Here is a 13,849-nt window from a genome sequence, read left to right as displayed (position 1 = left end):
TAATCATTAAAATTAATACCTGTTTTATCTATAAACATGTAAAGAATGACCTTTTAGAACCTTTATATGTCAGCTATAAATAGGTAACATATACCTAAACATATAATCTGGATTTTATTACTATGTGAGAGTTTATACATCTTTGACTCACATGTAAGCATGCAGACTAGATGGACTTTTTTATTTCATAAAAGTTAATTTTTATAACTTACCAGCAGCTTCAAGGACCAATTGCAGTCTGGCTTTGGCCTGCTCAGCTGGAGGCTAAAAATGAACCACAAAAGATATTTACAGGTCAGTTTTAACAAATAGATTTTTTAAAATTAAAGTCCTACTAGGTATGAAAACTTAGAAAGCCTTATCACTATCACTGATACTATCCATTTAAATTCTGTCACAGTAATAGTTCACAACCTAATAGTCAAATTATCATTTATTAATAAAATCAAAGAATGATGAAGCTCTTTGGCTACTACCTAACTGTATCATTCAACAATACCACAAATTACTATAAGCCTAATAATATGGTACAAATGACTTATTTAAACAGATACTGAAACTATATTACTTCCTTACATATAGAGAAATTTAAATGAACTATCTGAATTGAAATAAAGTATCAATTGAAGTCTTGTATGTCTAGGAAGTCAGACTCTAAAATTAAGTATTTTCTGACCCAGGATCCAACAGTTTTAAGGCAGAATTCTACAAGATCTTCAAAGAAGCGCTAATACCAACACACCGCAAACTATTCCTAAAAATGGAACAGAAGGAACACTATTTAAATAATTCTACAAAGCTACAGTTACTCTGATAACTAAACCACAAAAAGACCCAACAAAGAAATAGAATTCCAGACCAATTTCGTGTATTAATATTGATGCAAAAATATTCAATAAAATTATCACACACCAAATCCAAGAACACATCAAAACCATCATTTACCATGACCAAGTAGGTATCATTCCAGGGATGCAGGAATGGTTCAATATACGGAAATCTATCAACATAATCCACTATATAAACAAACACAAAGAAAAAAGTCACATGATCATCTTATTAGATACTGAAAAAGCCTTTGACAAAATAGGTCCAAGTCAAGATACTTCAATTCCACTTAGAAAGAGAACAAAATAATCATGAGAGGCAGACGGACGGAGTGATCTAGGTGGGAGAGGGGAGGAGGGGAAAAAGGAGGCAGGATCAGGTATGGGGCAAGACAGGAGAGAAGCCCAGAGAGCCAGGAGAATGAATGAAATATGTGGCTTCTGTAGGGGGAGCCTCTACAGAGTCTCTGAGAGGCCCTACTAGCAGCTGACTAATGTGAGGAACTCCAGGAGTCAATGAGGGTGACCTTAGCCAAAATGTCGAACAGTTGGGAGAGGGAACCTAGAGATCACCTCTAGTAGAGAGACAGGGCCATAAGTGGAGGAACAGTTACCAATCAGCAGTAAAATTTTCTGACCCAGAAATTTTCCTGTGTAAAGGAAATGTAGGGCCCAAAATGGAGCAGAGACTGAAGGAAAGGCTGACCAGTGAACAGCCCAACTTGGGATTGATCCCATGGGTGGGCAGCAAACTCTGGCAATATTACTGATGCCATGTTGGATTTATGGACAGGAGCCTAGCAGGACTGTCCTCTGAGAGGCCCTACTAGAAGCTGACTGAGTCACTTGCAGATACTTGCAGCCAACTATTAGATTAAGGATAGGGACCCCTATGGAAGAGTTAGGGGTAGGATTGAAGCAGCTGAAGGCGATGGTAACCCCATAGGAAAACCAACAGTATCAACTAACCCAGATCCCTGGGAGCTCCCAGAGACTAAGACATCAACCAAAGAGTATATATGGGCATATCAGAGGCACTCTGCGCATATGTAGCAGAGAACTGCCCTGTCTGGCTTCAGTTGGAGAGAATGTACCTAATCCTGTAGAGACTTGAGGCCCCAGGAAAGGAAGATGGGGGGCACATGATCAGAGGCATAGGGGAGGGGGATTGGGATGAAGAAGTGCGGGAAGGGGGACCAAAACGTGGAGCAACATCTGGAATGTAAATAAATAAAATAATTTTTTAAAAAGAGAAAAAAATAACTTGGAAAAACAATACTTGTAAAGGGAATCCAAAAAACACATCAAAAGATAATCTACCATGATCAAGTAGACCTCATTTGAGAGATAGGGGATGATTTGGTATAAAGTAGCTGACCATATTAAAAAAAAAAAAATCATCAAATGTAGAAAAGGGCTGTGACAAAATTCAACAATTCTTCATGAAAAAGGTCCTGGAGAGATTAGGAATATAAGAACATATATCAGAATAATAAAGACTAGTACACAGCCAACATCAACTTAATGAAGAAACTCAAAGCAATTCCGCAAAAATTAGGAACAAGACAAGGCTGCCCACTCACTGTACCTATTCAATATAGTACATGAAGTCTTCACTGGAACAATAAAACAACTGAAGGAGATCAAAGGGATACACATCAGAAAGGAAGAAGCTGAATTATGTTTCTCTGCAGATGACATGACAATATATATATATATATAATCCCAAAACTCTACCAGGGAACTCCTAAAGCTCATAAACACTTTCAGCAAAGTGTCTGGATACAAAATTAATTTAAAAAAATCAGTAGCTTTCCTATATAGAAATGATAAACTGGCTGAGAAAGAATTTAAGGAAATAACACCTTTCACAACAGCCATGAGAATAAAAGATATTTTGGTGTAACTCTAACCAAGCAAGTAAAAGACCTGTATGACAAGAACTTCAAATCTTTGAGGAAAGAAATTGAAGAAGATATCCGAAGACAAAAAGATCTCTCATGTTCTTAGATCTATATTAATATGTAGGTTTGGTTAAGATAGTAAAAATGGCCATCATACCAAAAGCAGTAAATACATTTTAATGTAATCTCCATCAAAATTTCAACACAATTCTTCACAGATCTTGAAAGGACAATTCTCAACTTCAGATGGAAGAAAAATATCCAGTAGAGCTGCTAATAACTATCCTGAGTTCAATTTCCAGCTGTACCACAGAACTAGAGTAACGGAATCACATGGTACTGGAATAAAAACATACGCACTGATCAAGTGTTCTAATTGAACACTCAGACCTAAATCCACATATGTATGGACACCTGATTTTTGATAAGGATGTTAGAAATACACACTGGGAAAAAATGCCACATTTTTAACAAATGGTGCTGGTCAAACTGGATGCCTGAATATAGAAGAACGCAAATAGATCCATACCTAGTGCCCTCCACAAAACTCAGCTCCAATAGCTCAGAGACCACAACATAAAACCTGATAGAAGAGAAAGTGGGGAATAACCTTGAACTCATTAGCAAAGAGGATGTCCTAAAGGAAAAACTGATGGCATAGGATCTAAGAACAACAATTATAAATAAACAGGATCCATGCAACTGAAACCTCTGTAAGGCAAAGGACACTGTCAATAAGACAAAAGGTAGCCTATACAATGGGAAAAGATTTTCATCAACTCCATATCCAATAGAGGGATAATATCTAAAATACAATAAAAAAAAAAAACCTGGAAAAAAATCCCTCCACATCAACAAGCCAAATTACCCAATTTAAAAATGAGATACAGATCTGAATAAAGAAGTCTCCATAGAAAACCTTAAATGGCTCAGAAACACTTAAAAAGACTCAACATCCATAGCCATCAGGGAAATGCAAATCAAAGGTACTTGAAGATTCCACCTTACACCTGTCAGGATGGCTCGGAACAACAACACAAGTGACAGCTCAGCTCGAGCTAGAGAGGATGTGAGCAAGGGAAAACACTCTTCCACTGCTAGTGGGAGAGCAAACTTATACAGCTAATATGGACATCAATATAGTGGTTCCTCTGAAAATTGGGACTTACCCAGATATACCACTCTTGATCATATAACCAAGGACACTCCATTCTAAAATAACACTTGCTCAACTATGTTCATGGCAGCTTTATTCATAATAGCCAGGAACTGGAAACAACATGTCACTCAAAGAAAGTTTGGTATTTACATAATGAAGTTACACAATTTAACTCAGCTGTCAAAAAAAAAAAAAAAAAGATACCATGAAATCTGTAGGCAAATGGATGATGAAACTAGAACGAATCATCCCAAGTGAGGTAACCCAGACCCAGCAAGACAAATATGGTATGTATTCCCTTATTATGGACACTAGCCATTTACATAAATGATAACCAACTACACTCTGAAGACCTAGAGAGCTTAGGCATAGAGGAAGGGACATGGAAAAAAACATGGATCTCCTGGAGAGGGGGAAATAGATGTTAAAATGGACTGGGGGCAGGTGGGGACAGGAACAAGGTGATCAAGTGGGGAGGATAAAGAAGATAGGTTTGATAGAGGAAATGTGGGGAAAGACAGATGGAACTGAGGGGCATTTAAGGGATGATATGGGAACCTCATGCATTAGAAACTTCCTCAAATATAGAAAGGTGATCCTAAATCATGCCTCTTAATAGTGGGGTATATGGAGTCCCATCTAGCCATTGCTTATCACCAACTGAGACTTCCAGTAGCAGGATTGGGTAACAGTGAATTGAGTTGCTGGCCAAATGAGTTCCATGGAAATCTCCAACAGCCTAGGTTGTTGCTAAGAAAATGGGAATGTCAGAAAACTGACAGGTGGGACCCATTATGATTGAACATGGAACCTTTCTTCCTATATTCTAGTATCTTTGGAAGATACTCTGTAGGATACCAAAGGAGAAATGGAAGCACCAGCCAAGCCACAAATTGACTTACAATCTGTCCTTCGTGTAAGATGCTAAAACAACAATGGCATAAAACTTGTGTGAGCAGCTAACTAACATCAGATATACCACACTATGAGGTGGAATTCATACCCAAAACTGCTTTAGTGATCAGGAACCTGAGATTAGATAAACCAGAGACCTCAGGAAAAACAAACACCCATGGTCAAAAAAATAAAAAAGTATTCATAAAAGGACTCCTAATGATATTCAGCTATAGTCATAGATCTGTGCCTGACTCCTGAATGACAGCATCAAGACAACTTAAAGAAATCATAATACGAGTTTTGTTCTTTTCAAATAAGAGACAGCAATCTTAATTTCTAAGAGCAATGCCATTTTAGATCATTTCAAAATCCTCTCTTTAAGCTTTTATATAGCGTTAAAATTCTTGAGAAAAAGTAGTCATTTAAAATTATAAACTTATAGCATATAATATCATAGAGCAGAGGTATAAATGATATCATAAACATGGTATTCAGATATGTTTGTTTGGTCAGTCAATCCATATTGTGGACAAATATTTCCTTCAAAAGCAAGGAGTCACTACTTATCTTTTCCTGCTTGAACAAGAAAGGGGTCTAAATCATGAGGGGAAAAGAAAGTAGATATACACAGTGAAAATTAGTAAATATAATGTACTGTAGAATAATTTCAAATGTGAACTTGTTAATAAAATTGAATAGGGAGAAATAAGGCAAACTTCTGTAATGGTTAAGGTAAAGGAGAATGCTATTCTGATTAAAATTGATGGGTATAATTTTATAATTTATGTCCCTTGAGAAATTTGATCCACTCAATATTCTATTATTCTCTCTCTCTCTCTCTCTCTCTCTCTCTCTCTCTCTCTCTTTCTTTCTTTCTTTCTTTCTTTCTTTCTGAGACAGGGTTTCTCTGTATAGCCCTGGCTGTCCTGAAACTCACTTTGTAGACCAGGCTGGCCTCGAACTCAGAAATCCGCCTGCCTCTGCCTCCCGAGTGCTGGGATTAAAGGCNTGNGNCACCATGCCCGGCTGCTCAGGTTTTACTGTATGCGTTTCCTTTGTCTCCTTGGCTTATCGCTTTTAAAAACAGGAACAAATAAAACAAAGTGTAGAACTTTTTAGAACAGGCTCAACTTTTTGTTGAACATGTTAACAAAAGAATTTTTGCCACAGAGATCAAAGCCCATGTCATCAATATTCTTTTCATCAGCCCATAGTGTAAAGGTAGCTTAAGTACTCTTGCTTATCCTTGAAGACACCTGCTATTAAACTGAAAAGTGAGGCAAAGTCATCTCTCAGGGAAGATGAAGGCAAAGTAGGTAAACCGATCACCACACTCACGCATTAGTTGTCAAACCTGCATTAACCAAACTCAATACATGTCTATCACTTCAAGTTTTCCCTGACCCAGATTTCCAACCTTTACCATCTTCCTCCTCAGGCCTTAATAGCTATGCAGACATATTTAGCAAAGAGAAAAGTCAAAGTAAATTCTTGGGGTACAAAGCAGCCTTAACAGACTTGATATTAAGGAAGGCAGCTCAATAAGACTCCTTCCTCAGTCTCTGACTCAAGCAGGAAGAGCATCACAACACACAGGACACAGGGTATGCCTTGTATCTGTGGCAGAACCTAGTGGGTCAGAGAAAATACTTTCAAAAGAACAGTAATGGCACTCTTCAGCTCTATTTACATAATGGACATTTATTTGATGCATGCTCCTTTTACTGTATCCAAACTGTTGCTGTCAGGAACAATGGCCCTAAACCTTCTGCTGGTATTTTTATCTAAAATACCTCGGGAGTTATAAAGCCAAATTTGACAGGTAAAGGATTTTCAAAAATTGTCTTTAATTTTGAAGTCATACTGTTGGTTGAAATTTGTAATGTTATTATTAATTTGAGGTATAATTTTTATAAAGGGTAAAAAATAGTATTTTACTTAAGAACAAAAACAAGAAAAAAATGACTTTTCTATTTGCGCCTCTATTTGCTCTGTTTGTACCCAGACCATGTTACAACTGAACATAGCACTTATTACATGAGTAAGGGATTTGCAAGCAATGGGATAGAAAATCACTGACAGGAGAACGAGGTGTACCACACCGTAGGTAGGGCTGTACTACTAAAGCCTGGGCTATAACAACCAGTCCAGTACACTTCACACTGAAACTGGGAGTGAGCTATCCTAGCACATGGCTGCCTGCAGTGGCAACAGCAGAGAGCATAAGGGTATAGACTGTCTACGATTATTGAGATAGGAGGCTGAGGAAAGAGGAGCATGAGGTCCAGACCACTGTGGTCTACCTAGTGATGACCTATTTTATAACAAAAACAAATGCAAAATAAAACAAATAATAAAAGAGAGTATTTTTTTTAAAAAACTAATTTTGGCTGTACTGATGTGACCAGATCATTGAAAGAGTGGTCTGGTAACTAAGATAAGTCTGTAGTCAGACAGAGAATTTAAGTGATAATATACAGTGCATAATTAAAACCTAATTACAGAAATTTCAGTTGGGCAGCATATAAAACATTAAAAGATTGAAAGATGATTTAGTATACTAAAAACACAGGCAAGACAAAGTTTGGAGCTGAGATAGAAGAAAGGACCATCCAGAGATTGTCCCACCCGGGGATCCATCCCATATACAATCACCAAACCCAGACACTGTTGCATATTCCAGCAAGATTTTGCTGACAGGACCCTGATATAGCTCTCCCTTGTGAGCCTATGCCAGTGCCTGGCAAATACAGAAGTGGATGCTCACAGTCATCTATTGGACAGAACACAGGGCCCCTAAAGAAAGAGCTAGAGAAAGTACCCAAGGAGCTAAAGAGGCCTGAAACCTTATAGGAGGATCAACAATATGAACTAACCAGTACCCCCAGAACTATGTCTCTAGTTGCATATGTAGCAGTGGATGGCCTAGTCGACCATCAATGGGAGGAGAGGCCCTTGGTCTTGTGAAGATCATATGCCCCAGTACAGTGGAATGCCAGGGTCAGGAAGTGGGAGTGGGTGGATTGGGGAGCAGGGCGGGGGGGGGGCGGGTATAGGGGACTTTCAGCATAGCATTTGAAATGTAAACGAAGAAAATGTCTAATAGAAAAACCACCACAGGCTCCTGAGTGTGTTTGACAGTGTGGCTGAAAGCCATTATTTGTTTAGTCTTTCTGCATCTCAGTTTCCTTATCTATAAAATCATGAAGATAGGAGTACTGAAGCTTCTTCAATAGTTTTGTATTTGGGATCCCCAAAATTAAAAATTTGAGCTTTCATGCCATCATTACTGAGTTTTATGATAGAATTTCCCTTCATCCCTCTTGAGGAACGTATTGTTGACTTTACTATGAGTGCCTCACAGAGTTTAATGTGTGTGTGTGTACCATTAACTATGGAAGCCATTTTAACTGCTAAGTATACAGTAAGAGCTGTTCATGTTACTGTTATGAATACTAGAATTTCATTATTATTACTATGGTTTTACTATAGAAATTTATTTTTAGTTTCATAGACACACATCATGAAATAGTGTAAGATTCTACAACATAATGAGATTCCTCTTTACAGAAAGTTAACACTATGACTAAAATATTAGACATCCATTTTTGAAAAATTTTATCTCTATCACACCACATATCCTAAGTTATGTAGGTTTTAGTCAAAACAGAAAACAAACTATTTCTAAAGCTTATAAGAACAGTAACAAGCTGAAAAGCTTACTAATATTTGAGTGACATGCCTTCATTTGAAATAGTTTTATTTACAAAACACTATAAAAACTATCCACGCCCATGGGTTGGTAGGACTGACAGTAGCCAAATCCAGTGTGGGTTTTATTTCCATCTGATTAAATTTATCCACTATATGTGCCTTATTTAACAGATAAGGATATTGCTTAAGAAAAAAAAAATTCTTAATTAAGGAATTTAAGGCATAAGTGGATTCTTATCTTTGATACTGTGATACAATTTTCTTGGAAATACCAGAACCACATTTCACACTTTACTGTGGATTTCCATTAAAAGTAAATTGTCTATAGTTTAGAATTTTTTCTGCATAGTTTTTATGAATTCTGCAAATCTTTAAAATTATTTAAAAATAAAATGTTATCTTAACCACAAGTATCAATTACATCTAAAGAAGAACAGGAATAAATATTTAGTTCCATTTTCTATAAAACAAATAATAATCATCCTAATTTCTTTACGAATAAAGTAGGATATAAACAATTCTAAACCCTAAAGTGTGCATTTTCTGTTACCATGTTAGCATTATTATCCTTTACAGGGTTACTAAAATTGAATTTCTTAATTAGTTTTGTCAAGAATATGTTGGCATTCTGTGCAAGCTGATAAAGTTTTTATCTGTTTGCCATCCTAAAACATTCCAATACAGTTTCCCTTTTAGATCTAACGGTTGATACAATTTGGATAATAGCCAATAGATGGCACTGTTCCCACTAGGTAACAAAGATGCTATAGAGGACTTAATACATACACACATTATTAAGCCCAACTATCTGCTCAAATCACTGAATTTGATTTTTTTTCTTATAATAGGGAACACATATTACAAATAAAATCAACACATTTGTGTTTACTACTTACAGAATAAGACAGCTCACACTAAGGCAAGGCATTTAGTTATTTACAAAAACATCTGAATGGCCATGAGACACTAGGAATGTAAAAGGGAAGCTACCTTCTAGTTTCAAATGATGAGTAGAATTATCACTGTAAATATCCACAGAGAGGCACGGAGGACCATCCTCAGAGGGAAATGGATCTGGGAAACTGTTTGTAAAGGAGGTGATACCTCAACTGCCTAGAAAGGAGGGGGAAATGAATGAGTAAGGGACAAAACTAAGAAAACAGTAGTACAATTTGGGACTCATGACTCAGCAAGGTAAGATGTAAACTTGATGGGAGGGGTGGGGTCTAAAACACTAGAGGGGTCAGCTATCATTAAGAAATTTGGGCTTTCCTTCTGATTGAGACCCAGTAAAGGTGTTTGACAGGGGAGTAATGTGATCAAATTTACATTTTGTAAAAATCACTCCAGGGGCTGAGCATCCCTGAGTTTCTTCTATATGCTAAGACTGGGGTGGGGCTCTAACAAAGCTGCTCTGTATAGTCGGTCCAAGCAACATGAAAGAAGGATTTCACCACAGCAGATGCAAGGGATGAGGTATCAGAAAACCAAGGTAAACTGAAGCTGTGTCTTGGAAGCTGTGTCTTTAGACAGAATGTTCCTTCGTGATTAAACATTGTTGAAGATGCAGATACAGTGTTCCTTGATGTATCATGGAATAAAGAACCAGGGTACTTTCCCTATTACCAGACATACACTGTAATGAAGTGTCTGAATCTTCAAAAGATCCCAACTTTATTATGCCATTTGTATTGCTATTTTTAAGGCCCTTCCTTCAGTGAATTTTTCTTCAGCAAAGGTTCTTAAGAGTGGGTCAAGACCACTTTGAGTATATCAGATAGCCTGCATATCAGATGATTAGATTATGACTCATAACAGTAGCAAAATTACACTTATTAAACAGCAGTGAAGCAATTTTATGGTGGGGGTTACCACAACCTGAGGAAATATTAAAGGGTTGCAGCATTAGGAAGGTTGAGAACCACTGGTCCAGAGGAACATAAGAAGAAATACCACAAAAGTTAGATGTAGTCTACAACGTGAGAGGTGGAAAAAGTCATCTTACTCTGTGAATATGCTGTCCACTCTGTATATTCACAAAAGTATCTTTAAAGTCCACGGTGCAGAGCCCAATGTGCTGCTCCCTCCTTCATGCAGCCCAGTCCAGCCTGTCTTCCGAGAGCATATTTTGCTTTTCATTGCTAAATAAACTTCTACTTAGACTAAGAATTGCAGCTAACTTCAATGCTTTCTTTCAGGAACCAAGAGAAACCTTCACTCAGGAACCACCTTTGTGAGCATGAATTTAAACTGACTAGGAATTAAGGTAGGGATCCAATACCAAGGCTATTCTGAGTAGTTCAGAAAATAAACAACAAAGCTTTAACAAGAGTGGCAACCAGGGGTGGGCAGGAAGACACAGATTTGATAATCCTAAGGGGATAATACATTCTTAAATAGACACTGGAGAGGAGCAATGGGAAATCAAGAGTCATGGTTAAGACAATGTATTTTCTTAGGTCCTTTGAGGATTTTCCTAAAATGTTTTTACTTTTAATTATGCCTATATCAGTGTGCCTTGTTGCCTTGGTCTATTCCACTTTATAGTTTCGTAAAAACTTAGTAAAAGTTTTTATCCTTAAAATATATTCATAAGGATCAGCACCACATGTCTTCAATGCCTGTTTCTTCTACTTATTTGGTCATACTGGAGGAAGACAGGATCATCCCTTCGCGCTTTCACCTAACTGAAAAGGGGGTGGCGGGAAGGGACACCTGTGGGACAAATGTACTGTGTGCTTGCCTGTGTACTCTCCATTAGAGAAAATACCATCTTAAGCCACATTTAGTCATCTCCACAAGAGATCCTTCCTATTCACTAAGTACTCTAAATATGTTACATTTTCAGTGATAGCTGGGCTGTCTCATGTCAAGTTAGAAGCTGCTCTCTAATGTTATGATGCCCTTCTTCTCACACCAGCTCTCCAACAGACACTATAAAAACAAAGATATGTTCTCACCTTTAATTCTTACCTGGGTTTTTTTTTTTCCTTAATAAGTATTTACTTTCTTCACTGTGTTTAATCTTTGTGCTCAAGCCTACGTTAAAATGTACTTTAATGAACTTTGTAGTTTAATGTGTTGTAAAGAAAAATGTTCACCCTCATATATTTAAAACTTTACTGACATATAAGTGACACATAATGTGCATATTAGAAGTATAAAATGTGATAAATATATGGGTACATTATGAAATCGTTTCTACAATAAAATTAACATTCCATTACCTTACTTTTTATTTCTTTTATGAATATGTATGTGCTAAGAATATTAACTATGTACTTTTACCAATGTCCAAATATACAGTAGAGCATAATAATGGCAACCACAGGAATCTAAAAATTGTTTAACCAACTAACAAAGTAAATATATGTGTACTCTTGCAGTAGGTGTACTTACTGGTATGCAGGAATTTAGAGGTCTATAATTTAGAACTTGTATTCAGGTTTATCTTTAATTTTTTATGACAATTTACTTGAAATGTCAAGAAAAATATCTAAGTTTTGAGGGAAAACTGAATTGACTGCAGAAAAAAATTCTTATTTTAATAATCCTACATTTAAAAATTAGTTTTAAAATTAGTGTACTCGTCTACTTGGGATATATCTGTACCTAAATAAACTGTATGAAACTTAAAAAAATCACAGGTATTTTAAAAATAAATTATAAGATATAATTTGTTCTGTACATGTAGAATAATACAGAAAGAATATAAATTGAACAAGGCTTAAAAAAATTATAGCTTAATTAAGATTCACACTAATAGAACAATGTCCCAAGCAGTAATGTTTAGAGAGGTTTTGTAGTTGCCATGGAAGTTGAGCTTAGGGAAAGATGACTTTTTGCTAGAGATAAAAAGAAAACTGCAAGAGGTAAAGAATTTAAGCCATTCTTTAAAGAGAAGCAGTATGCATAACTTCAATTTATAAACACAGCTTTCAAGAACAAAAACACTATGTAAAAAGAAGTTGCCAATCATTAAAAGTCATGTGATATTAGCCAACCAACTATATGAAACTAGTTAGGCAGAACATTAAAAACAATTTAAAACTTAAAATAGTCACAGTGTGTAATTAAAAATATGGGTAAAATTTTTAATGTTACCTACTCACTGGCTGGTTTTCAAACAATTCTAGTGTCCTGTTGGTCATACCCTTTAAATAAGTTCTAAATAAATACACGATTAAAAGCTTTTAATGACTCTTAAAATAAGAGACAGACATTTGTATTTTACTGTGTCATTTCTATTGCTGGCTAGTACAAACCCTTTATAAACCACAGTAAAGAAATATTAAGTACATGAAAAAAATGAAGACACAAATACTTCACAAGAACATAAAAGTCGATCTCAAAAGAAGATTCGGAGTAAAATCTGCCATGATATACAGTATCACGACCTGGGGAAACAACTTACTTAGGGATGTTTTGGTAATTAATGCTAATAGATCTTAAGATTTTACTAACACTAATCTTTACCTGTTTACCTAAGCTATGAAAACATCAAGCAATAAGCAGAGAATGACTTGTCCCCATAAAGCAATTAGAAATGTGCTTCTTCTAAAGTCATCAAGCTTTATTCACTCTATTTTCAATTAAATCTGGGCATAGAGACATCTAAGAAACTTACACGTATTATTTATAATTATTAAGTAATTACAAATTCCTTAAAATGTATCACTCAATAAACAGTATTTTTATTTATTCCTTGGAAGAACCAAATATCATAATTTATTCTCAAGTAAATGAACAGAAGAAACTGACCTAGGTTAATATAAACAATTTAATGTTAAATTTTACTTATTCCACTTAAAATATTTATTTTGGTATGGGTTTCTAAAAGGCTTTTCCCCAACAGGGTATGAAAGCTTTCTATAAAAAACTGAAGCTGGGACTCTTTCCTAGAGGCATAATAATAATCATAATCATAATAATAGTAATAAAAAAGGAGGTCAGTAAGAAGGGTCTTGTTTTGTACTTTTTTAAAACTAGTTCACACCTGTCTCTCTGGAAAGGTAAAGAACTTCTTTTAGTCAAATACATAACTTGTAAGCTAGTAAAGATACATCTTCTTCCTTGTGGTACAGTAAGATTCTGAGGGACCCACTGTAGCCTTTACTTGTGGTACCCTGCCATTGAGCATATGTACTGTGCAGCATACGCTACCTTTTAAAAACCCTGTTGGATGAATGTTTTAAATGTTCAGGGATAGATTGTTTTTAATGGGATTCTAACAACCTATCAAAGACATACTCTCAGTGAACTTAATAGCACCCTGCCTACAAATGTCATCCCATGTAAATAAAGCCTAAGAGGTTATTTGCAGAATTCGGTAGAAGAAATTAAATTAA

The 13,849-nt window shown here is 36.0% G+C and overlaps 1 protein-coding gene across 1 annotated transcript in view; it reads right to left on the bottom strand.

Annotated features, from left to right (window-relative positions):
- Positions 1–13,849, bottom strand: part of Rsrc1 (arginine and serine rich coiled-coil 1) — a 350,502-nt gene that overhangs the window by 141,325 nt on the left and 195,328 nt on the right. The window contains exon 6 of the mRNA XM_029475535.1: positions 213–264. Within this exon, the coding sequence (XP_029331395.1) occupies positions 213–264 (52 nt within the window). The remainder of the gene's footprint in view (positions 1–212; positions 265–13,849) is intronic.

The sequence above is a fragment of the Mus caroli genome, chromosome 3 (assembly GCF_900094665.2).
Source record: "Mus caroli chromosome 3, CAROLI_EIJ_v1.1, whole genome shotgun sequence".
NCBI classification, from domain to species: domain Eukaryota; kingdom Metazoa; phylum Chordata; class Mammalia; order Rodentia; family Muridae; genus Mus; species Mus caroli.
The sequence above is the reverse complement of the archived record's forward strand: the minus strand, read 5'-3'. Positions and strand labels throughout refer to the sequence as shown.